Raw genomic sequence first — 25,097 nt, forward strand, 5'->3', positions numbered from 1 at the left:
CAGTTATGCATCTCAAAGTGCACGGGATCACGTCAACATTGCATGATGTACATGTCATCTCCTTCACCAACATGCCACCATGACAACAGCGCAGTGTGTACAGTCAGAAAGCCAATCACATCCATTGTCTGGACCTGGCCTACCTTTGACTAATCTCCAGATGCCAAAATGCTGTGGCAAACAGATACATCATCAGATATAAAACATGACAAATCATAATGGGCTGGTTCCCTATTGTGGTCCCGTAGCTCACTGTGAGTCAGTTGGAAACACAAATGAGACAACAACCATGAGTGGAGAAAGATATTCTTGGAAATATAATTAATTACAAAATACCGTATCGATTGCCAAAATGATCGCATGACATGGCTAATTAATATTTAATATCAGTTTCAGCCCTCAACAGGTAACGCCTGCTGAACATACTCCCACAACTTTAAAACGCTGCTTTTAAAAGACCAATTTCCCGTTTAAATTTGTATTCCAGGAAGTCAATTTCAGACCAGCTGTTTCAATCCACAGGCACTGCTTTTCTGTTTCCAGATTTCCAATAAGATCCAGAAGTTTTGTGCTATTTGGTCTAAACCTGTGCAGGATTACCTGGTCGCTGGGTGAGTTGGCCGCTGTGAGAGGAATTGAGACACGTCCAATTAATCTAGCCCAGCATCACAGAACCATTCAACACAGAGGGAGACCATTCAGCCCATCATGTCTGTGCCAGTTCTTTGAAATGGCTCTCCAATTAACCCCAATTCCCTGCTTTTTCCTGCACAGCCCTTACCCCCTGCACATATCCGCACAGTGGTTAGCACTGCTGCCTCACAGCGCCAGGGACCTGGGTTCGATTCAGCCTTGGGTCACGGTCTTTGCGGAGACTGCACGTTCTCCCCCTGTCCGCGTGGGTTTCCTCCAGGTGCTCCGGTTTCCTCCCACAGTCCGAAAGCAAATAAAGCAGAGAACATGTTTTTTAAATGCAGCAAGTTGCAGTCATCTGGAATGCGCTGCCTGAAGCAATGGCGGAGTCAGATTCAACAGTGAATTTCAAAAGAGAATTGGATATTAAGTTTATTTATGAGCGCCACGAGTTGGCTGACATGAACACTGCAATGAAGTTACTGTGAAAATCCCCTGGTCGCCACACTCTGGCGCCTGTTTGGGTACACTGAGGGAGAATTTAGCACGGCCAATGCACCTAACCTCTACGTTGAATCATAGAATCCCTACAGGACAGGAGGAGACCATTCGGCCCATCGAGTCTGCACCAACAACAATCCCACCCTATCCCCATAACCCCAACTATTTACCCTGCTAATCCACCCGAAACTAGGGTCAATTTAGCATGGCCAATCAACCTAACCCGCACATCTTTGGACTTTGGTCTTTCAGACTGTGGGAGGAAACCGGAGCACCTGGAGGAAACCCACCCAGTCATAGAGGTTTACAGCATGGAAACAGGCCCTTCAGCCCAACTTGTCCATGCCGCCCTTTTTTTTTAAAACCCCTAAGCTAATCCCAATTGCCCGCATTTGGCCCATATCCCTCTATACCCATCATACCCATGTAACTATCTAAATGCTTTTTAAAAGACAAAATTGTACCCGCCTCTACTACTACCTCTGGCAGCTTGTTCCAGACACTCACCACCCTGGGTGTGAAACAATTGCCCCTCTAGACACTTTTGTATCTCTCTCCTCTCACCTTAAACATATGCCCTCTAGTTTTAGACTCCCCTACCTTTGGGAAAAGATATTGACTATCTAGCTGATCTGTGCCCCTCATTATTTTATAGACCTCTATAAGATCACCCCTCAGCCTCCTACGCTCCAGAGAAAAAAGTCCCAGTCTATCCAGCCTCTCCTTATAACACAATCCATCAAGTCCCGATAGCATCCTAGTAAATCTTTTCTGCACTCTTTCTAGTTTAATAATATCCTTTCTATAATAGGGTGACCAGAATTGCACACAGTATTTCAAGTGTGGCCTTACCAATGTCTTGTACAACTTCAACAAGACATTCCAACTAATTACATTCCATGTAATTACCCCGCTAATCCCCCCCAAAGCTACACATGCTGGGGCACCAAGGGGAAATTCAGCATGGGCAATCCACCTAACCTGCACATCCCTGGGCCAGTAAGAAGTCTCACAACACCAGGTTAAAGTCCAACAGGTTTATTTGGAATGACGAGCTTTAGGAGCGCTGCTCCTTTGTCAGGTGAGTGATGAAGTCTGATGAAAGAGCAGCGCTCCGAAAGCTCGTGATACCAAATAAACCTGTTGGGCTTTAACCTGGTGTTGTGAGACCTCTTATAGTGCCCACCCTAGTCCAACACTGACATCTCCACATCATCTCTTACCAGAGGAGCTAGTCCTTCACATTCAGGCACTTTATAAAGAGTTAACCAATTAGACCCCACACCCCTGCTCAACATGACGCAAGCTGGGTTCTTTTTACAATGTTGTTACAATCTATTTCCGAAGTATGACTCCTGGCTGCTTTACCTGCAATGTATAGCTCCAGTAAGAAGAGAAAGTGCTGCAAACACACAATGGCTCATTCAGTATCTGTACCTCCTCACAATGAGTTGATCAGAACTAATTCCGCTGAAGGTACAAACCTTGCTACAGGCCTGGAATGCACTGCCTGGAAGGGCAGTGGAAGCAGTAACTTTCAAAAGGCAATTAAGATGGAAAATCTGCAGGGCTGTGGGAGTGCCAGCGACCCGGCATGGGCACTATGGGCCAAATGGTCTTGTTTTTAAAATTCCATCATGGGATATGGGGGTCGCTGGCTGGGCCAGCATTGATTGCCTAACTGCCCTTGATCTGAATGACTTGCGAGGTCATGTGAGAGAGCATTTAAGAGTCAACCCCATTGCTGTGGGTCTGGAGTCACACACAGGGCAGACCAGGTAAAGAGGGCAGATTTCCTTCCCTAAAGGACATTAGTGAACTAAATGGACTTTTCAAGTAAAGTCAAGTAAAAATAAAGTTTATTCATTAATCACAAGTAAGGCTTACATTAACACTGCAATGAAGTTACTGAAATTCCCCTAGTCGCCACACTCCGGCACCTGTTCGGGTACACTGAGAGAGAATTTAGCATGGCCAACGCACCTAACCAGCACGTCTTTCAGAATGTGGGAGGAAAACCACGCAGATACGGGGAGAACATGCAAACTGCACACAGACAGTGACCCAAGCTGGGAATCGAACTCGGTCCCCTGGTGCTTTACAACATGGTTTCATGGTCATCTTTGGACTTTAAATTCCTGTCTTTTATTGAACTCAAATTTCACCATTAGCCGTGGCAGGATTTGAACGCCATGCCCCTCCCAGGTCTCTGGTCCAGTGATAACGCCACTACGCCACCGCCTTCCATGCTCTGAGCTTCTAAATAGGCTAGCTAGTTTGTTGGCTATCCTCTCAGGACACTCCCTTCCATCTTAGAAACTGCTAATGATTTAGAAAATCATTCAAACCTCATGCAGCTTTAATGAAGCAACACATCAGTTAATATAAAGCCGCATTCAAAACTTGGCAGCAGAATCTCTGCTGTAATGGAAGGTATGAGTTCCAACAGAAAACCTCAAACAGAGGAAAGTTCAACCAAGGGAGAAAACATTGCTTTTTTTAAAAATCAGGTCAGGCGATGGGCTGGTGGTATTATCGCTAAATTATTAATCCAGAAACTCAGCTAATGTTCTGGGGACCTGGGTTCAAATCCCACCATAGCAGATGGTGGAATTTGAATTCAATAAGATGCATCTGGAATTAAGAATCTACTGATGACCATGAAACTATTGTCACTCGTCGGAAAAACTCATCTGGTTCACTGAAGTCCTTCAGGGAAGGAAATCTGCCGTCCTTACCTGATCTCGCCTGTATGTGACTCCAGAGGTTCTCAACTGACCTTGGGCAACTAGGGATGGGCAGTAAATGCTGGCCCAGCCAGTGACGCCCATGTCCCATGAATGAATAAAGAAAATAAACCAAAATACTAGAAGTTGATCCGATTCTGTAACCTGATGAGAACGCACAGAACTACAGTGAGCATTGGAGCAGGACTGTGACTCAGTGCTGAGGTGGGCGGCACTGTTGGAGGTGCCATCTTCAGATGATTAGGTGAGGTCCTTTCAAGAGAATATCAAGACTTCCCATGGTGCTATTTTGAAGAGCAGGCAAGTTCTCCCCAGTAGCTAATATTTACTCCTCAACCAACATGACGAACAAAGATAATCGGATTATTATCTCATTACTGTTTGTGAGAGTTTGCTGGGTGCAAATTGACAGACTTTGCAACAGTGCCTATGATTTTAAAATATTTGATTGGTTGTACAGTTTTGGATGTCCTGAAGCCATAAAAGGTGCTTTATAAATGCAACGAGTCTTTCTTTTGAAACACAAACTGTCTAACTCTGGGGATTGGGGTTCAAGATGGAGGCTGAGGTGAGACCAGATAGAGGTCTACAAAATTATGAGGGGAACAGACAGTGTGGATAGTCAGAGGCTTTTTCCCAGGGTGGAAGGGGCAATTACAAAGGGGGCACAGGTTCAAGGTGAGGGGGGGAAAGTTTAAGGGAGATGTGCGGGGAGGTTTTTCACGCAGAGAGTGTTGGGTGTCTGGAACGCGCTGCCAGAGGAGGTGGTGGAAGCAGGCACATTAGCAACATTTAAGAGGCATCTGGATGGGTACATGAATAGGGAGGGAATAGAGGGATATGGACCGAGTACGGGCAGAAGGTTTTTTTTTTAAGCTTAGTTAATCAGCATGAGCTTGGAGGGCTGAAGGGCCTGTTGCTGTATTTTTCTTTGTTCTTTGTTCAAATGCAATCACACTGATAGGATGGCAATCTCTCACTGTTGGACGAAATCTTAGTTCCCATTCTCTCGGGACAAAGGTAAATGGTTGGTGCAGAATCACGTGTTTTGCTCAGGTGGTTACACTTCAATCAGTCCACAGTTTCTTATCCCTTTGGAAGTAAGTGCGAGGGCAGATTGTCTGCGCAACGTCACGTCATTCTGCGTGCTCGAACTGATACCATTTTCCCAAGCGAAGCCAGTTTGAAGGGAGGGAAGGAGCCAGCAGCTGGCTACAGCTGTGTCTGTCCTGGGAGCACTCGACACTGAAGCAAAGTGATAAGATTGGAGGGGGATGAAATGTGGCTCGATGCTCCTGCATACTTCACTGATGAGCAGGGGAGCACCATGGTTGAACTCTTTAGGAAAAAAAAGCAAGTTGCATGTTTAAGAAACTTGGATGACTATATTAGAGTGATGGAAAATTGCCTTGGAATATTCCCAGCCATCTGTTATTCACTTTACTCCAGTCATAAATACTAGCCAAAAATAAAGTTAAGTTCCAAATTGTAGCACCAATAAGATATCAATTTAGAAAGTTCGAATTAACTGAAGAAAGTTCCACACCAATGCTAATTCTGGAGATAGAATTTGGAGTTATCACATTAAATGTTACAGAGTGGAGGCGATTTATTTGAAAACAGGGACTGCAGGACAAGAAAGGTTGCTATTAAACCATCTCCATGTTTTCTTCTTCATTCATTAGTAGGACATGGGCATCTCTGGCTGGCCAGCATTTATTGCCCATCCTTAGTTGCCTGAGGGCAGTTGAGAGTCAACCACATTGCTGTGTCTCTGGAGTCACATGTAGGCCCAGACCGGGTAAGGACGGCAGATTTCCTTCCCTAAAGGACATTAATGAATCAGATGGGTTTTTTGGACAATGGTTTCATGGTCATCAGTAGATTGTTAATTCTAGATATTTTTCATTATTGAATTGAAATTTCACCATCTGCCGTGGCAGGATTCGAACCCGGGTCCCCAGAACATTAACTGAGTTTCTGGTTTAATAGTCTATTGATAATACCACTAGGCCATCGCCTCCCCCTCCCCCTAGTGGGCAACCTGCGGCCTGGGGGCCACATGCCCATCAGGGTCCTGAGTGTGGCCCACAAGACATTTTGTTGTCCGTTGCCCACACAAAGGGTTGTCGCATTCTGCTGGGCTTTTTCCCACAGTAAGAAGTCTCACAACATCAGGTTAAAGTTCAACAGGTTTATTTGGTAGCAAAAGCCACTAGCTTTCGGAGCGCTGCTCCTTCGTCGGGTAAGTGGGAGTTGTGTCCACTTTTTTTTCCAACCAGACTGATGGAAGTGATTCACACGTAAAGCCAGGGCAAGTGAAGTGAGGTGGGTGCTGATTGCTCACAACATTGACTGTGAGAGCCGTGCGCTCCCTCTGTGTCCAAAGTGTCAATATTTCTTTTGTTTTTACCATTTGAAGTTGATGACAATTCTATTAATATATAAATGACTAAGCATTTTCTATAACCAAAAGAGAAAACGCTGGAAAATCTCAGCAGGTCTGGCAGCCTCTGTAAAGAGAGAAAAAAGCTGACCTTTCAAGTCCAGATGACCCTTTGTCAAAGCATTTTCTATAACCTGTTGTGAAATACTCGGCTTGTATTAAATGTGTTTAATCTTATTCAAGGATCACAGTGGTTGGCACTGCTGCCTCACAGCGCCAGGGACCCAGCTTGGGTCACTGTCTGTGCGAAGTCTGCATGTTTCCGCCCCCCCAACCCCCCCCCCCCCCCCCCCCCCCCCCGTGTCTGCATGGGTTTCCTCCGGGTGCTCCGGTTTCCTCTCACAGTCCAAAGGTGTGCGGGTTAGGTGTATTGGCCGTGCTAAATTACCCCTTTGTGTCAGGGGGACTGGCTAGGGTAAATGCATGGGGTTATGGGGACAGGGCCTGGGTGGGATTGTGGTCGGTGCAGTCTCAATGGGCCGAATGGCCTCCTTCTGCACTGTAGGGATTCTATGATTCTCTGATCATGGCTAGTCAACAAGCCCGATTCCAATCTTGTGGCACACTGGGATAAAGGTGGGCCACTCATGCGGCCCACTCACTAACCTAGGTTGCCCATCACTGATGTACTGCGTACATATATACGGTAGGAATTTTGTACTCACTTAGAGACATGCCCATCAATACATATTCTTTCCCCACCTCGAGAACTGGCTGCCATCTTGGGACCCAAGTCAAAATATCATATAAAAGCAAAATGCTGCAGATGCTGGAAATCTGAAATAAAATCAAAATACTGGAAATACTCAGCAGCTGGCAGCATCTGTGCAAAAAGAAGCAGAGGTGACGAGTTGAACATCCCATCACATTGCTGCCCTCCCTCAGCTCTGATGTGGAGTCATATGGTCTCAAAACGTTGGGCGGGATTTTACCGGCTATTCTCTTCACAGCGAGGTTGGAGAATTTGGCGCTTGGCCAAGTCTCTGTTCTCTGCAGCGGGGATGGGAAAATCCCCCCCGGCATGGATGGCTGTAACATTCCAGCCATTAAGTCTGTTTTTCCTCTCTCCGCAGATGCTGTAGTAAGAAGTCTCACAGCACCAGGTTAAAGTCCAATAGGTTTATTTGGAATCATGAGCTTTTGGAGCGCTGCTCCTTCATCAGGTGAGTGAAGAGGTAGGTTTCACAAACACGGCATATATAGACAAAGACACAATTGCAAGATAACGGTTGGAATGTGAATCTTTTCAGATAATCAAGTCTTTACAGGTACAGACAATGCGAGTGGAGAGAGGGTTAAGCGCAGGTTAAGGAGGTGTGAATTGTCACAATCCAGGACAGTTAGTAGGATTGTGCAAGCCCAGGCCAAATGGTGGGGGTTACATGTAGTGTGACATGAACCCAAGATCCCGGGTGAGGCCATCCTCATGCGTGAGGAGCATCTATAAATGCTATGATGTGGAGATGCCAGCGTTGGACTGGGGTGGGCACAGTAAGAAGTCTGACCACACCGAGTTAAAGTCCAACAGGTTTATTTGGAAACATGAGCTTTCGGAGCGCTGCTCCTTCATCAGGTGAGTGGCTCATCTGATGCATTCAAGAGCTGATCTGTGCCCCTCATTATTTTATAGACCTCTATAAATGCTGCCAGACCTGCTGATTCTTTCCAGCATTTTCAGTTTTTACTTCAATGTATTATTGGTGAGATTCTCTGGCTGCGTGTTTCCTGGGGTGGTAGGCGATGTCACCCCACGCCACAGCGAAACCTGCAGGCGGGGGTGCACTGTTGGCGAGACCAGAGAATTTCGCCGGCAAGTATGGCAGGAGAATTGGAGCCAATACTGCTAGCTGGCACTCTCGCATCTTTTCTTAGGAAACTGAATGGAACTAGCAAGGGTCTTTGTACCATTTTACAGAAATCATTTTCAGTTATTTAACATTGAGTTACTCACAGGTGTTGCACTAGACACTCTGATAAAAATTCAATAAATACAGAAACCAACGTCCTTGGGTTTTTAATCCCTTGGGATCCCCCTCTCCAAGATCCAGGAATCCCAGTTTGAAAGCCTGTCTTATAAATAACATAAAAAACACATTTTCTGGGATCAATAACATAGTGGTAATGTCACTGGACTAGTAACCCAAAGGCACGGAATACTGTATAAAAGCAGATTACTGCGGATGCTGGAATATGAAACCAAAAGAGAAATCATTCCCATCTCCTCCCCCCACCCCCTCCCCTCCCCCCACATCTGTCACAGCTTACCCTCCAATTTCAGCTTCTCTGCCGTTTGACCATTCACACCTTCTCTCGATGGGCTGCCATCAGCAGCCTTTCCCCTTCTTTCTGTGGCTATGACTCATCTTTCATTCCCTCCCCCTGCAGTATAAATATCTCCCACTTTCTCTGCCTTTCAGCTTTGACAAAGGGTCATCTGGACTCAAAACATCAGCTCTATTCTCTCTCCTTACAGATGCTGCCAGACCTGCTGAGATTTTCCAGCATTTTCTCTCTCTTTGGACACGGAATACTGTGTTGGAGACACGCTTTCAAATCTCACCGCCGTCGCCAGCTGGTCGACTTTTAAGTTTAACTGACTAACGATTCTGGAATAAAAGAGAAGCTAACTGTGAAAGAAATCTGCCATCCTTACCTGATCTGATCCACTTGTGACTTCAGAACTACAGCAATGCGATTGACTATAAACCGCCCTCTGTAAGGGCCTAGCACGCCACTTAGCTATGTCAAAATCACTGGCATTGTCCATGGATCTACACCACATGGGCTGTGGCGGTTCAAGATGGCGGCTCATCACTGCCTTCTCTGGCCAATTTGGAATGGGCCAACGAATGTTGACCTTGCCAGCGGCACTTGTATTCCAAGAAAGAAGTTTTTTAAAAATCAATTTCACAATAATTGCACTGAAGTTGAAATCTAGCAATCTTTCTTTGGATGTAATCCCATCACTTGCAAGTACTTTCATAGTAGCATGTTATTTCAATACATGTGCCATTGTGAATAAACAAGACATAATTGCTATTGTGCATTACAGCACACTGCTATAGTACTTTGCCAAACTATATGTTTTAAGTATTACACTGAGATTGAAATACTAGGATTGATAAATTGCTGTCATTTCCACACAAACAGTTTCCTGGCTGGTGGTTCTTTGTGGTTTGAGTGCCTGCGTGGTGCAATGGATGATGTGTGAATAGGATATTCCAAGTTAAAGCAGCAGAGTTTCGGCATGGATGAGTTTAAGTTACAATTAGGCTTCCATTAACACTGCAATGAAGTTACCGTGAAAATCCCCTAGTCGGTACACTGAGGGAGAATTTAGCACGGCCAATACCCCTAGCCAGCACGTCTTTCGGACTGTGGGAGGAAACCAGAGCACCCGGAGGAAACCCACTCTGCCACCGTGACGCACACCGTAACCTTCCATACTCCAGAGAACATAAACCAGACACAAGCCTAGTTTATATTGTGTCTTCTCCTGATCTAACCCTTCCAGCTGTACGATGGCACAGTGGTTCGCAGACATGGGAGAACGTGCAGACATCACACGGACAGTGATCCAAGCCGAGAATTGAACCCAGGACACTGGTGCTGTGAGGCAGCATTGCTAACCACTTGTGCTGCCCTACAAGAGTGGACGCAGGTGATAATCCGCCCTTCCTGGAATGTGAATGGGGCATCTTAACACCAGGAGGAGGGAAAATCCAAACGCACTGACTCACTTCTTGAAAACATGTGTGCGTGATGCAGTGCTGTGTTAGTGAGTGTAAATGCTCCTGGTGCTGGAACCTACCAAGCTGGCTAAAATTTCCCTGTCTCCTGAATTGATTCCATTACCACACACACACACACAAATCCTGGGCTTTCAGCAAATGCTATTACACTGCAGCATGTGATAAAGTACCAGGTAAAAGATTGGCCACTTTGCTAATGGAGTGTTTACATTTGCTATTCATTTTTTAAAAGCTTCTGAGGTCTAAAAATGTTGGCAGATAGCAATTCCGGTGCTGCAGGACTGACATTTAATTTGGAACAGCAATTTCTGTGAAAATATGCATCCAAAACAATCTTCCCAAATACTGAGTAACAGGGCATGAGTGCACAGCAGTGCAAGGACATTGTTGAACTATTCTGAAAAACAGCCTTTTCAGCTAAACAGAACAATCATTGTCCCAATTGTGACCAGTGCCACAGTGCAGTGAGAAATAAAGCGCTGCAGTTAAAGCTCCGATGGTAACTCAGGGCGGGATGGAGGCACCGGCTTGGTATGTATGAATAAAGCATTGCACTTAGCTGCTTAGGTCGAAATTCTATTCACCAAATGCAGTTTCAACATTCGCAAGCACATGCGGTCACCATCTCCTTAATATAGCAGAACTGGCCTGGACAGCTCAATAAAATTACAAGGGGGCTCTGACATGCTTTCTCTTGTGGGGGAGAGCAAACCTAAGGATCAACAATATAAGATAGCCACGGATAAGGGAATACAGGAGAGACTTCCTTTACCCAGAGAGTAATTAGAATGTGGAGCTCATTGACGCAAATAGATGCATTAAAGAGAAAGATGGTGGGGGAAAGAGAGAAGGAGGAAGGAATGGAAGGCAGGAGCGAGGCTCTGATATACCATAAACACCAGCATTGATGTGATGGCTTGAATGGCCTCTTTCTGTGCAATACAACCAATGTTTTACCCTGGTATCATTGGGAAAAGGTTCAATTCAAAGTCTGAGATCACGTAACAACCGACTCAAGAACAGCTTCTTCCCTGCTGCCATCAGACTTTTGAATGGACCAACCTCATATTAAGTTGACCTTTCTCTACACCCTAGCTATGACTGTAACACTACATTCTGCATTCTCTCCTTTCCTTCTCTATGAATGGTATGCTTTGTCTGTATAGCGTGCAAGAAACAATACTTTTCACTGTATGTTAATACATGTGACAGCAATAAATCAAATCAAATCTTTTGTAACTGGTGAACATTACTTGAAGTTGAGCTGCCATTGCATTTTCTATTTTTACTTGACTTTAAAAGAAAAACACCAGAGGTTTCTATTAGTTGCTTCCTCTCGGTGTAAAATTCACTGGTCCGCACTTCTTATGTACGAGAGGACTCAATAAGGAACTTGCTCCTGTCAGGACTGCTCCAGAAGGATGTTCACCAGCTTCACTTTACTCCTGGTCTCTGGTACATGTGCCTCCCACAGATAAAAAGATTGAGCCTCCAGACAGCTCCAGGTGATTGGGGGAGCTTGCACATATCAAGTAATCTGCAGCACGCACTCGCTCACCCAAACCCTGATGCAACATGTCAGTGCAATAATAACGTGCACTGTTACTTTCATCAGCTGATGCAGATCCATTGACAATTTTGCTTTTAAACTTGAGTTAATCATAGTTTAAAGTTATTTTTTTTTTCATTTATTAGTGTCACAAGTAGGTTTATATTAACGCTGCAATGAAGTTACTGTGAAAATCCCCTCGTCGCCACACTCCGGCACCTGCTCGGGTACACTGAGGGAGAATTTAGCATGGCCAACGCACCTAACCAGCACGTCTTTCGGACTGTGGGAGGAAACCAGAACACCCGAAGGAAACACACGCAGACACAGGGAGAACGTGCAGACTCTGCTCAGACTGTGACCCAAGCCAGGAGTCGAACCCGGGTCCCTGGCCCCGTGAGGCAGCAGTGTTAACCGCTGTGCCGCTCTACAGGAGAGGCCACTGGTGATAATCCACCCTTCCTGGAATAGGAATGGGGCATTTTAACAACAGGAGGAGGGCAAATCCAAACGTATAGTGTGCTAACCATTATGGCACCATGCCGCATAGCTACTGGGGCATCATTAATTACGAAATTAGTTAACTAGGAACTCAATTACTAATGACCTGGCTATTTTGGTATTGTTAGTCAAACATAAATAGCCTAAGTTGACTGATGCCTGACTAAAGCTTTAATGATGTGGAGATGCCGGCGTTGGACTGGGGTTGTGAGACTTCTTACTAAAGCTTTAATTACAGACAGTCAATGACTTGGTTCAAAGACATTCCATTCTTTACAACACAAAGTGTCTGGGTGACTTACGCAGCAGTGAAAGGGTTAACAGCTTTACAGTAAGCTGACATTTCTCAGTGCTAATGCCTCTGCTCCAAGCATCTTACAAGTGGAAATGCGCACCTAGTCCTCCTCACTAACAAACACATTTTCCCAGGATGTGAATCACAATTGTAATGTTTTTTTTAAAAATGCCTCCCTGATCCCACATCCCTGCTTTATCCCGTTTTTTTTTCTCCCTTTCCCAGTGTCTAATTTCACAATGTGATTTCATCATCACTTCCTGGAAGTTTACACCCTGGAACCAGTTAATCATGTTTATTCTGGCTCTAGGCTGAGTCTTTCTCTCTCTCCACACTAGCTCAGAGTATGAATACACAGCCATCCACTGCAGACACTCCATTTAAATGATTTACGGTTCTTTTTACAAAATGATATGGATCCAGCAGTTTGAGGTGTTTTGCACTTTAGGATCAATAAAGGTTCAGACACAATCATTAGTACAGGGTCAGATTTTCTTGGAGGGGGAGGGGCTGCGTTACTATTAACATTAACTGTCCCCACTCTCCAAACAACAGGAGGACACATTGACTCCAGTAATGTTCACAATAACTTCATTGCAGTGTTAATGTCAGCCTACTTGTGACTAATAAATAAACGTTAACTTTAAGAGGGGGGGAGGGGGCGGAAACACATCTCAGATAAATTCAGACAATGTTCCAACTCCAGCAGCATAACTAAGGGAACACATATCCTGCTTCTCCGCTGGTTTCGACCTGTTTTGGAGTAAGTATATCTCTCTGCTCCGGAAACACTTCTGAATAACACTAGACAATAGGCAATAGACCACAAGGAATTTCTCAGAAAAACCTAAAAGCACAAAAAAGCAATAATTGTTTCATCAACGACTCCTCCTGATCATTTTACTCTATTTCTCTGAAATTAAAAGTTAGAAATTAATTGCCTAATGCATGAATTAGTGAAGAGTAAATTCTGATCATCCCCGTTTCAGTGTTCCTGATAACTTTCCTCTGGTCCTAAAATAATTTGGAAAGGTTGTTCGCTGGGATGTAAGTGTGTGTGTGTGTGTGAGACACTGCCAACTATTGCAAGTCACTGCAACTTGCCTCAATTTCCCAAAAGAAGTTCGTTTTCCTTATGTTTGGTGAACGCATTTGACCGCTTGCTGTAACTATTTCAGTCTGGGCGGTTTTCTGAACGATGTAAGGTGGCGGGGGGGGGGGGGGGGGGGGGTTGCTGCTGTATAGGATTCAGGAAAAAGTCTTAGCTCTGCTGTAGATGATGAGATAGAAAGTTCCATTCGCCATTGGGTCATTCCCCACCACCCCACACATAGCCTTTTAGCAAGCAGAAGTTTCTTTTAATGTATTAGTGTCACAAGTAGGCTTACATTAACACTGCAATTAAGTTATTCTGAAAATCCTCTGGGGGGCGGGCAGCAAATCCCTGGCACAGAATGACTGGAACCAGAGTTTCCAGCCTGGACCGTGCTTTGAAAGGCGAACTTGACTGAAAGGTTGTCAAGACTCTGGGATCAGCTTGGCTGCTTCGAGCCATCTCCAGGGCTGTCTTTGGGAATCACTGACCAGTGTGCAGCCTGAGTGAAGTGGAGGAAATCAAGGCATTTCCTTTTTGGTTTCACATCAATTTCTTTGGGGGGGGGGGGGGGGTGGTTTGAGATGTGGAATCTCACTTCGCACTGGTTTAACAGGGAAGGGGAGGGGGGTATATTTTTAAAGTTATATTTTTAAGCATTCTTAAATAAATCCTTCAGGGAAACGGGGCCAGTTATTTGATCCGATTCTAGCAAGGTTTATATCATCACGTCATATCACACATCTAATCGACTCAATGGTAAATTGCAAATCTATATTTACACAAACCTCTATTTTAAAAAAACACACACTCCTTTGCACATCCTAATACAACAATTATGCATCTGCCCCCTTGTCCAAAATATTGCAAGGGGGTCAATGAAACAAGCAATGATCCCACACACACCTCCCACCCTCACACAATAGGGGAAAAATGGGAATCAATCTCACCTTTCACTTGTGTCTCATACTCGGTTATGATTTCCTTATCTTTTTTGTACCTGGTCGGGGTAGACATTTCTTTTTGTCCTCTCTCTCTCCCTCTCTCCTCCGGTCTTCTCTCCTTTTTTTGTGTGTATTTCCCCCTCCCCCGGGTTTAAATCCCCGCTCCCGCCGTCTTTACAACAATGTCCAGAGAATACGTGCCCAGGGTGTCACTTTGGATGCTGGAGTGCTGGACACAGTCGCAATCTGACCTGTCAGCCGCTCCCCGGCTGATCCCAGGGGTGGTGTGGTGGTGGCAGAGAGATAGACACACACATACACAGAGAGAGAGAGAGAGAGCGATCGACAATGCACCATTCAGCCCTTGTTACACTGAGGCACAAGTTGGCAAAGCATTTTCCATGTAGTGGCCGCGATGACTTGTCGAGTCAGATGGAAAGTCTGCAACAAAATGTATAAGCGGCAGCAACTACTGTCACAGCGGGGATTCTTCCCCACTTCTCTCTCTCTCTGTCCTCTCCAAGTCTTAACACTCTTCAAGCTCAGCAAATAGAACTCATTTCACATTGATCTATACTTCTCTGCTGGCAGGAGAGGGGGGAGGGAAATAAAAATCTTGCAGATTTTCATTACACACACACACAGAGGGGGTAGTAGAATGAATGCTCTTCTCCAATGCTCTGCAGCACCTCTCACTGAAGCAGAAAAGTTTGCCTCCTCCTCCTAAGCTTTGCAGACTCCCAGCTCCACACTTTGCACAGTCCCCTGACTCAGCTGCAACATGAGAGGCGGAAGTCTGGAGGGGGGGGGTGTGATCGATAGCCCAGCCGACCAATCCCCCGCCTCGCAGCGCTCCGGGCAACGTTCCAAATGGAACGTCTGCCACCAATGGGGGCTGGGGGAGGGCGGGGCTTGAGCCCCACTTCCCAAGTTTTCGCCTGGAGTTGGCTTAAAATGGAACAAAAGGGTTGACCATCTCCCCTCACTCACTCCCTGCTGTAAATGCAACGGGGGGGGGGGGGGAGTGTGAATTTTGGTAACTTTTCTTAGTTGGAGTTGCTGAAGTTCCAGATGATCAAATTTCAATCAATTTTTTAAATGCAAGTTTAACAATCTATATATAGAGGGATTGTCAAATTTTAAAACACCCGGTTATAATTTGATTTGATTTATTATTGTCACATGTATTAGTATACAGTGAATAGTACTGTTTCCTGCGCGCTTTACAGACAAAACATACCGTTCATAGAAAGGAAAGAAACTACAACATGTTGTGAATGAAGCCCAGTCCATCACGCAAATCAGCCTCCCATCCATTGACTCCGTCTACACTTCCCACTGCCTCGGAAAAGCAGCCAGCATAATCAAGGACCCTACTTACCCCGGACATTCTCTCTTCCACCTTCTTCCGTAGGGAAAAAGATACAAAAGTCTGAGGTCACATACCAACCGACTCAAGAACAGCATCTCCCCTGCTGCTGTCAGACTTTTGAATGGACTTACCTCGCATTAAGTTGGTCTTTCTCTACACTCTAGCTATGACTGTAACACTACATTCTGCACTCTCTCCTTTCCTTCTCTATGAACGGTATGCTTTGTCCGTATAGTGTGCAAGAAACAATACTTTTCACTGTATACTAATACATGTGACAATAATAAATCAAAGGAGTGCAGAATGTACAGTCAAAGCTAGGCTGCAGAGAAAGATCAACTTAATACATTTCTCTCTTACACAAAGCTTTCTTCTTGTACCATGTTTCTAACATTCTAGGAGATGTTGCTGGTGTCTTTTTTTCTCTGAAAGCTGTGACTTGCCTGAAAACATGCAGGCAATCGGTTAAAGGCATTTTTTTTATTTGAGTTGGAGGCGCGGCGGAGAGGGGGGGGAGTTGGAGGAGAACAAGTTTAAATGTTCTCATTTCTGACTGGTTCTGTTTACCAAATCTGCGGTCATTGAGGATTTGGGTTTCAGAAGAGCTCCGCCCTCTCACTGCTTTTCTTTCTCTCAGCCCCGAATGAAATGAATTGTTTCCAAGGGTTGTTGTGGGAGGCGTTGGGAACATTGCCCCGTCCTAGAGGCGCTTTGTTTGCGGAAATGCCATAGAAACAAGCCCACCTCTTATGTAATATGTTCCGAGCAAATAAAAACCGCGTTATTGTCAAATCACTTGCAGCTGGTAAGAGGGTGTATGTTTTCACTTAACAAAGCGGCTGATTTTAGATCCTTTTTCTTTTTAAAAAAAAAAGGCGCATTATTGCATTTTAGGGCGTCTTTTTTTCTGTCTCTCCCCGTTTTGTTGCAACGGTGAATTTCTGCAAAGCATCTTTTTTTCGCTGGCAAGTGTTGCTGCGGCGCCAGCCGTGATTGTAAGGATGCACTTCCCATGGTTTTAAGAAAGTTGTTATAAACTGCAAAGGAATATTCATTGCACTGGCACCGAATCCGCAGGGTCCATTACAGGCTGCTGTCTGTCACTGGTAGTAAATTGCCCATCGCCATACCTGGGCTGGGTCCAATTGTTGCTCAGTGTAAATTAATTACTGCTCTTGGCTTCACATCAGGTTTTTCATGTCAATTTTAAGTTTAGCTTTTTTTTTCCTTTTGACCAATTTTTTTCTGACCAAATTAATAGCATGGACTCTCAACGGTGACATTTCTAGTTTAAATATTTATCTCTTGGGGGGTGATGTTCTCTCGTTTTCTTCTCGATGAACGGTTTGCTTTGTCTTTTTTTAATTCATTCATGGGACATGGGCGTCGCTGGCTGGCCAGCATTTATTGCCCATCCCTAGTTGCCCTTGGAGGGCAGTTGAGAGTCAACCACATTGCTGTGGCTCTGGAGTGACATGTGAGCCAGACCGGGTAAGGATGGCAGATTTCCTTCCCTGAAGATCATTAGTGAACCAGATGGGTTTTTTTTGACAATCGACGATGGTTTCATGGTCATCAGTAGATTCTTAATTTCAGATTTTTTAATGAATTCAAATTCCACCATCTGCCATGGTGGGATTCGAACCCGGGTCCCCAGAACATTAGCTGAGTTTCTGGATTAATAGTCTAGTGATAATACCACTAGGCCATCACCTCCCTACTTTGTCTGTAAAGCGCGCAAGAAACAATACTTTTCACTGTATCCCAATACATGTGACAATAATAAATCAAATCAAATTATTTTATTTTTCTGTGCAGGTTGATTGGCCGTGCTAACTTGCCCCTTAGTGTCAGGGGGATGAGCAGGGCAAATAAGTGAGGCTATGGGATAGGGTCTGGGTGGGATTGTGGTCGGTGCAGACTTGATGGGCTGAATGGTCTCCTTCTGCACTGTAGGATTCTATGATGATTTATTAATTAGTGTCACAAGTAAGGCTTACATTAACACTGCAATGAAGTTACTGTGAAAATCCTCTAGTTGTCACACTCCAGTGCCTGTTCAGGTACACCGAGGGAGAATTTAGCATGGCCAACGCACCTAACCAGCATGTCTTTTGGACTGTGGAAGGAAACCGGAGCACCCAGAGGAAAACCAACACAGACACGGGGAGAACGTGCAGACTCCACACAGACAGTGACCCAAGCTGGGAATCGAACCCGGGTCCCTGGCGCTGTGAGGCAGCAGTGCTAACCACTGTGCCACCGTGCCACCCAGAAATGGTCTCTCACCCCTTTACATTGGCTTCAGAACTGTTTCAGCTCCCTGATCGATGGAATGGAATTCCACCAATATTTTATCCAATGTAGGATAGTCACAGTTTTTAAAAGATCAAATTCCCCTTGTTAAAGGGGTGGCGGGAGTAGGGAGGGGAGGGGCTGGTGTTGAAATCTGGGTGCTGGCCTGTTCCTATGGAGAATACAGTTAGGTTTATAGAGCAATGACACACTCGTGTAGAATGTATACAATCCAAGTCAAGTATTTCACTATTTAGTGACATTTCTAGTACAATATTGCTCTGTTAATTCAGTTCCTGACTCAGTACATTGGAAACCTGTATATAAGACCATCAGTCATAGGAGCAGAAGTAGGCCATTTGGCCCATCGAATCTGCTCCACCTTTCGATGAGATCATGACTGATCTGATGTAATAATCCTCAACTCCACTTTCCCGCCTTATTCCCATAACCCTCAATTTCCTTACTGATTAAAAATCTGTTTATCTCAACCTCTACGGCCCTCTGCGGTAACGAATTCCACAAATTCACTACCCTCTAAGGGTGCAGAATGTAGTGTTACAGCCATAGCTAGGGTGTAGAGAAAGATCAACTTAATATAATTCAAATGTCTGATGGCAGCGAGGAAGAAACTGTTCTTGATTCGGTTGGTACATGCTTTCAGCCTTTTGTACCTTTTTTCTGAAGGAAGAAGGTGGAAGAGAGAATGTCCGGGGTATGTGATTCTGCTGAAGATGGCCCACCAGTCAACTTGATACATGTTCAGTGCAATCGCTATTGTAACACAGGGAATATGGCAGCAGCCAATTAGCGCACAAAAAGCTCCCACAGCCATGTGATAACAATCATGATCTCAGGCTTTTGTATCTTTTTCCCGACGGAAGAAGGTGGAAGAGAGAATGTCCAGGGTGCGTGGGGGTCCTTAATTATGCTGGCTGTTTTTCCGAGGCAGCGGGAAGTGTAGGCGGAGTCAATGGATGGGAGGCTGGTTTGCGTGTTGGACATTCACAATCCTTTGTCGTTTCTTGCAGTCTTGGGCGGAGGAGGAGCCATACCAAGCTGTGATACACCCAGAAAGGATGCTTTCTATGGTGCATCTGTAAAAATTGGTGAGAGCTGTAGTGGAATTTTGATTCTATTTCAAAAATTTCAAATTCTGCACGGTGGCGCAGTGGTTAGCACTGCTGCCTCACAGCACCAGGGATCTGGGTTCGATTCCCAGCTTGAGTCACTGTCTGCTCATTCTCTCCATGTCTGCGTGGGTTTCCTCCGGGTGCTCCGGTTTCCCCCCACAGTCCAAAGACGTGCTGGTTAGGTGCATTGGCCATGCTAAATTCTCCCTCAGTGTACCCGAACAGGCACTGGAGTTTGACGACTAGGGGGATTTTCACAGTATTTTCATTGCAGTGTTAATGTAACCCTACTTGTGACTAATAAATAAAGTTTAACTTTGATATTTTTAAAATGATCTTCTTTCTCCTGAACTTTGCAAACCAGAAACAAAACAATGTGCCCTGTGCCCACGAGGAACTGCACATCACGCTTATTTTTCTCCTCTCTGTGGCACTTGTGGTTCCAGAGCAATGTGCATTGTACCAAATATTAATCTTGCTAAGCAGTAAATAGCAATTACTGGGGAGGTGCAGTCTGCTGTTCCACTGCTGAAGCTGCCTGAATTCTGAAGCAAAACTACATCAGGAGGTTGGAATTAATTAAAAACAGAAAATTGAAATCAGTAACAGAAAAAGATTTAAATGCTGCAACTAAAAGTAACACTTCGCGGCAGCCACTCTTTGAAAGGCAAAATGAAGGTACCTGAATTGTAATTTTACTCTACATCTGTCATTTTTCTGATATGGATCTCCTTTAGCAAAGATAACCCGATCATGATCTTTGTTTGGATTAGATGCTGGCATTCTCAGGCAGCCATCAAGAAGAGAAAGGATGGGTGACACAATGAGAATGGGAAACAGAAACAGAACAATTATAGGCGGCACGGTGGTTAGCACTGCTGCCTCACAGCACCAGGGACCCGGGTTCAATTCCAGCCTTGGGTCACTGTCTGTGTGGTGTTTGCACATCCTCCCCGTGTCTGCATGAGTTTCCTCTGGGTGCTCTGGTTTCTTCCCACAGTGCGAAGATTTTGATTTATTATTGTCACATGTATTAACATACAGTGAAAAGTATTGTTTCTTGCACGCTATACAGACAAAACATACCGTTCATGGAGAAGGAAAGGAGAGAGCGCAGAATATAGTGTTACAGGGTGTAGAGAAAGATCAACTTAATGCAAGGTGAGTCCATTCAAAAGTCTGACAGCAGCAGGGAAGAAGCTGCTTGGGATGGTTGGTGCATGTCCTCAGACTTTTGTATCTTTTTCCTGACGGAAAAAGGTGGAAGAGAGAATTTCCGGGATGCGTGGGGTCCTTATTTATGCTGGCTGCTTTGCTGAGGCAGCGGCAAGTGTAGACAAAGTCAATGGATGGGAGGCTGGTTTGCGTGATGGATTGGGCTACATTCACGAACATTTGTAGTTCCTTGCAGTCTTGGGCAGAGCAGGAAGATCTGCAGGTTAGGTGGATTGGCCATGTTAAAATGCCCCTTAATAACCAAAGATGTGTAGGTTAGGGGGATTAGCAAGATAAATGTGTGGGATTATGGGAATAGGGCAGGGATGGGATACTCTGTCGGAGAGTCGGTGCAGACCCGATTGGCTGAGTGGCCTACTTCTAATTTAGAAGGAGCCTCGGGAGCAGAGTGGTTAGCACTGCTGCCTCACAGCGCCAGGGACCTGGGTTCGATTCCCGCTTGGGTCACAGTGTGGGGTCTGCACGTTCTCCCCGTGTCTGCGTGGGTTTCCTCCGGGTGCTCCGGTTTCCTCCCACATTCTGAAAGATTGGTTAGGTGCATTGACCCGAACAGGCGCCAGGCAGTGGCAACTACGGAAATTTCATGGTAACTTCATTGCAGCGTTAATGTAAGCCTTACTTGTGATTAATAAATAAACTTTTTCTTTCTGCACTGTGGGAATTCTATGACGGGCCAAAGGGCCTCTTTCTGTGCTGTAAATCTCTATGACGTCCCATTTTCCTGGCCAACATTCAGCCACTACCATCTATATGGATTAAGTAATTTGTTTGCTGCCGATGTAACCTTGCTATGTGCAAACTGGCTGCTGTGTAACGACATTGACTGCACTTCAAAATCCCATTGCTTCCAACACTTTGGTGCATCTTTGACCACAGTGGGTGATGTTGGAAAATGGAACCTGTATTGTACCAAGTTCTCCTAAATTAGTTTTAACATGGTTATATGTCAAGTTTTCTTTTCTGCAAAAGCATGCCCCCATCTCCACTGTTGGCTTATCCTTTACTACCCCAGTGCAAGATTGCTGTGAAACCGTAGATCAAACCCATTTCACAAAATCCTTGCAGCCAAAGAGTGCAGTCAGTTTATACCTCACTACTCACCTCTGGATTCAATCTCCAGTGCCAAAGACCATTGAACATTGGGCGGCACGGTGGCACAGTGGTTGGCACTGCTGCCTCACAGCGCCAGGGACAAGAGTTCGATTCCCGGCTTGGGGTCACTGTCTGTGTGGAGTCTGCACGTTCTCCCATTGTCTGTGTGGGTTTCCTCCAGGTGCTCCAGTTTTCTCCCACAGTCCGAAAGATGTGCAGGTTAGGTGCATTGGCCATGCTAAATTGCCACTTAGTGTCCCGGGATGCGTAGGTTGGAGGGATTAGCGGGGTAAATATGTAGAGTTGCGGGGATAGGGCCTGGGTGGGATTGTTGTCGGTGCAGACTTGATGAACCAAATGGCCTCCTTCTGCATTGTAAAGAATCTATGATTCTATAACAGCCTCCAAACTTGAAACGTGGGTTTAAGATGCACCAGAATCTGACATTATATACCAAGAGTTGAATGCTGTGTGTGTTACATCAATACATATCAATGGGGAGATGATGGCCTAGTGGTATTATTGCTGGAGTATTAATCCAGAAACTCAGCTAATGTTCTGGGGACCCCGGTTTGAATCCCACCACGGCAGAAGGTGGAATTTGAATTCAATAAAAAAATCTGGAATTATGTATCTACTGATGACCATGAAACCATTGCCGTTTGTCAGAAAAATCCACCTGGTTCACTATTGTCCTTGAGGGAAGGAAATCTGCCATCCTTACCTGGTCTGGCCTACATGACACCAGAGCCACAGCAATGTGGTTGACGCTCAACTGCCCTCTGAACAAGGGCAACTAGGGATGGGCAATAAATGCTGGCCAGCCAGCGACGCCCATGTCCCACGAATGAATAAACAAAATATTAAAATGTCCCAAGGCACTTCACAGGAGTTTAATCTGATAAGTCTCTGATCCGTGTAAAGCGATGGTCAAAAGCTTGGTGAAAGAAGCAGGTTTTAAGGAACATCTTAAGCGAGGATCGAGAGGCAGAGAGGTTTTGGGAGAGGATTACTGATTTTAGGGCGTAGACAGTGGGAGGCAGGGATGCTATGGTTCAGATTAGACATTTAAGGTCAGTTGGTGTTTTCATTTGTATCCTTCAATTAGTGCGAACAAAGGAACCCTCTTTCCTGCTTTAGGCATGTTGCAATGCACCATTAGCATGCAAATCTGAAGCTGCACAGTGATACCCAGTCTGTACAAAGCATTGGTTAACCACAGTTGGTGTATAATGCGCTGCTTTGGGCTCTCGATCATGGGAAGAATATTATAGTAAATGGAAAGGGAACCACAGAAATTCGCCAAAACACTGGGAAAGTGAGGTTACAGCAATGGAGAATGGCATGACATATTGCAGCAATGCCACTGTAACGGAGGAGGGATCAAATAAGAGTTTTCAAAGAATAAAAAGCTCCGAAAAGAGAAAATAATGAGACGTGGCTGGAGAAACTGCAACAGAAGGTTCTAAATTATGAATATCACTGGAAAAAGGCGGGAGTTGGTAGAGGAAATTGGTCAATTTCTGTTGCATCCTGTCCATGGTTTAAAGTTTATTTATTAGTGTCACAAGTAGGCTTACATTAACACTGCAATGAAGTTACTGTGAAAATCCCCCTAGTCGCCACACTAGGTGCCTGTTCGGGTACACTTGAGGGAGAATTTAGCACAGCCAATGCACTTAACCAGCTTGTCTTTCGGACTGTGGGAGGAAACCGGAGCACCCGGAGGAAACCCACGCAGACACGGGGAGAACGTGCAGACTCCCCACAGACAGTGACCCAAGCTGGGAATCGAACCCGGGTCCCTGGCGCTGTGAGGCAGCAGTGCTAACCACTGTGCCACCGTGCCAAACCGTACGTGGTTTTTGCTACCCTCTGAAGGCTCAAAACACCATATTGAAGAAGGAAAGTTTTTCATACAGAGAATGTTCAGAACGGGGGGTATTTTTATCACAGGACTCCTGTATTAGAAACTGGAGCAGCATTTCTAGGGAATTGGATAAGCATTTGAAAAGCAAGCGACGGTTAAAGAGTACACGGAAAGGGCAAGAACACAGGATTAAAATGAGTGACTCCAGTTGAAAAGCTGTCATTGCCACAATGAGCAGAATTGGCTCATGTGCCTTTAATTCCAAATCTCACTCCAACCCAATGATTCAATGCACCAAAAACCAATGAGGAGAAAAAGATAATCCCAAACAGCACTTGAGTTAAATGATAAGAGTAATTTAATGTCCATAAGGAAACATGGGCTTCTACCTTTCACTCCCAGGAGACTGCATGGCTTTCATTTGCTTGGCTGAATGTCGCTCCAACAGTACTCAAGATCGACACTGTCCAGGGCAAAGCAGCCCCACCACCTTAAAAAAATCACTCCCACACTATTGACGGGAGGCACAGTGGCGCAATGGTTAGCACTGCTGCCTTACAGTGCCAGGGACCCGGGTTCAATTCCCGACTTGGGTGGAGTCTGTGTGGAGTTTGCACGTTCTCCCTGTGTCTGCGTGGGTTTCCTCTGGGTACTCCGCTTTCCTCCCACAGTCCAAAGATGTGCGGGTTAAGTGGATTGGCCATGCTAACTTGCCCTAAATGTCAGGGGGATTTGCAGGGTAAATATTTGGGGTTAAAGGGATAGGGCCTGGGTGGGTTTGTTGGCTGCACTGTAGGGATTCTATGATCTACTGACGCACAATGACAGCAGTGTGTAACATCTATAAGATGCAGCAACGCACTGAGGCTCCTTCGACAGCATCTTCCATACCCATGACTACTACTGCTTTGGAGGACGAAGGTAGCAGACACATGGAAACACCACCATCAGCAGGTTCCCCTTCAAGCTACTCATTAATCTGACTTGAAACCACCCATCCTTAACTGTGAATGGATCAAAATCCTGGAATTCCTTTCCTAGCAGCGCTGTGAGTGTACCTAAACCTCATGGCCTGCAGCAGTTCCAGAAGGTAGCTCACCACCACCTTTTCAAGGGCCTTGACATTCAATGGCATTACCATTGATGAATCCCCCACTATCAACATGCTGGGGAGGGGTTGGGGGTGCGTGGTTGCCATTAACCAGAAACTGAACTAGTCATATAAATACTATGGCTACCAGAGCAGGTCAAAGGCTAGGAATCCTGTGGCAAGTAGCTTACCTCCTGACCCTCCCCCCTCCCAATACTTGTCCACTATCTACAAGGCACAAGTCAGGAGTGTGATGGAATACTTTTCACTTGCCTGGATGAGTGCAGCTCCAACAACACTCAAGAAGCTCAAAACCATCCAGGACAAATCAATCTGCTTCATTGCTAACCCTTCCACAAACATTCACTGCCTCCATCACCTACGAACAATGGTAGCTATGTGTGCCATCTACAAGATGCACTGCAGGAACTCACCAAGGTTCCTTAGGTAGCACCTTCCAAGTCCACAACCACTGCCATCTAGAAGGACAGGAGCAACAGATACCTGGGAACACCATCCCATGGAGGTTCCCCTCCAAATCATTCACC

The 25,097-nt window shown here is 45.4% G+C and overlaps 1 protein-coding gene across 1 annotated transcript in view; it reads right to left on the reverse strand.

Annotated features, from left to right (window-relative positions):
* The window catches only part of LOC144498489 (SLIT-ROBO Rho GTPase-activating protein 1), a 176,082-nt gene extending 160,881 nt beyond the window's left edge, over positions 1–15,201 (reverse strand). Inside the window, exon 1 of the mRNA XM_078219680.1 lies at positions 14,468–15,201. Coding sequence (XP_078075806.1) covers positions 14,468–14,534 — 67 coding nt within the window. The 5' untranslated portion in view covers positions 14,535–15,201. The remainder of the gene's footprint in view (positions 1–14,467) is intronic.
* Between the last annotated feature and the right edge of the window lie 9,896 nt (positions 15,202–25,097).

This window comes from Mustelus asterias, chromosome 9, assembly GCF_964213995.1.
Source record: "Mustelus asterias chromosome 9, sMusAst1.hap1.1, whole genome shotgun sequence".
In the NCBI taxonomy this organism is placed as follows: domain Eukaryota; kingdom Metazoa; phylum Chordata; class Chondrichthyes; order Carcharhiniformes; family Triakidae; genus Mustelus; species Mustelus asterias.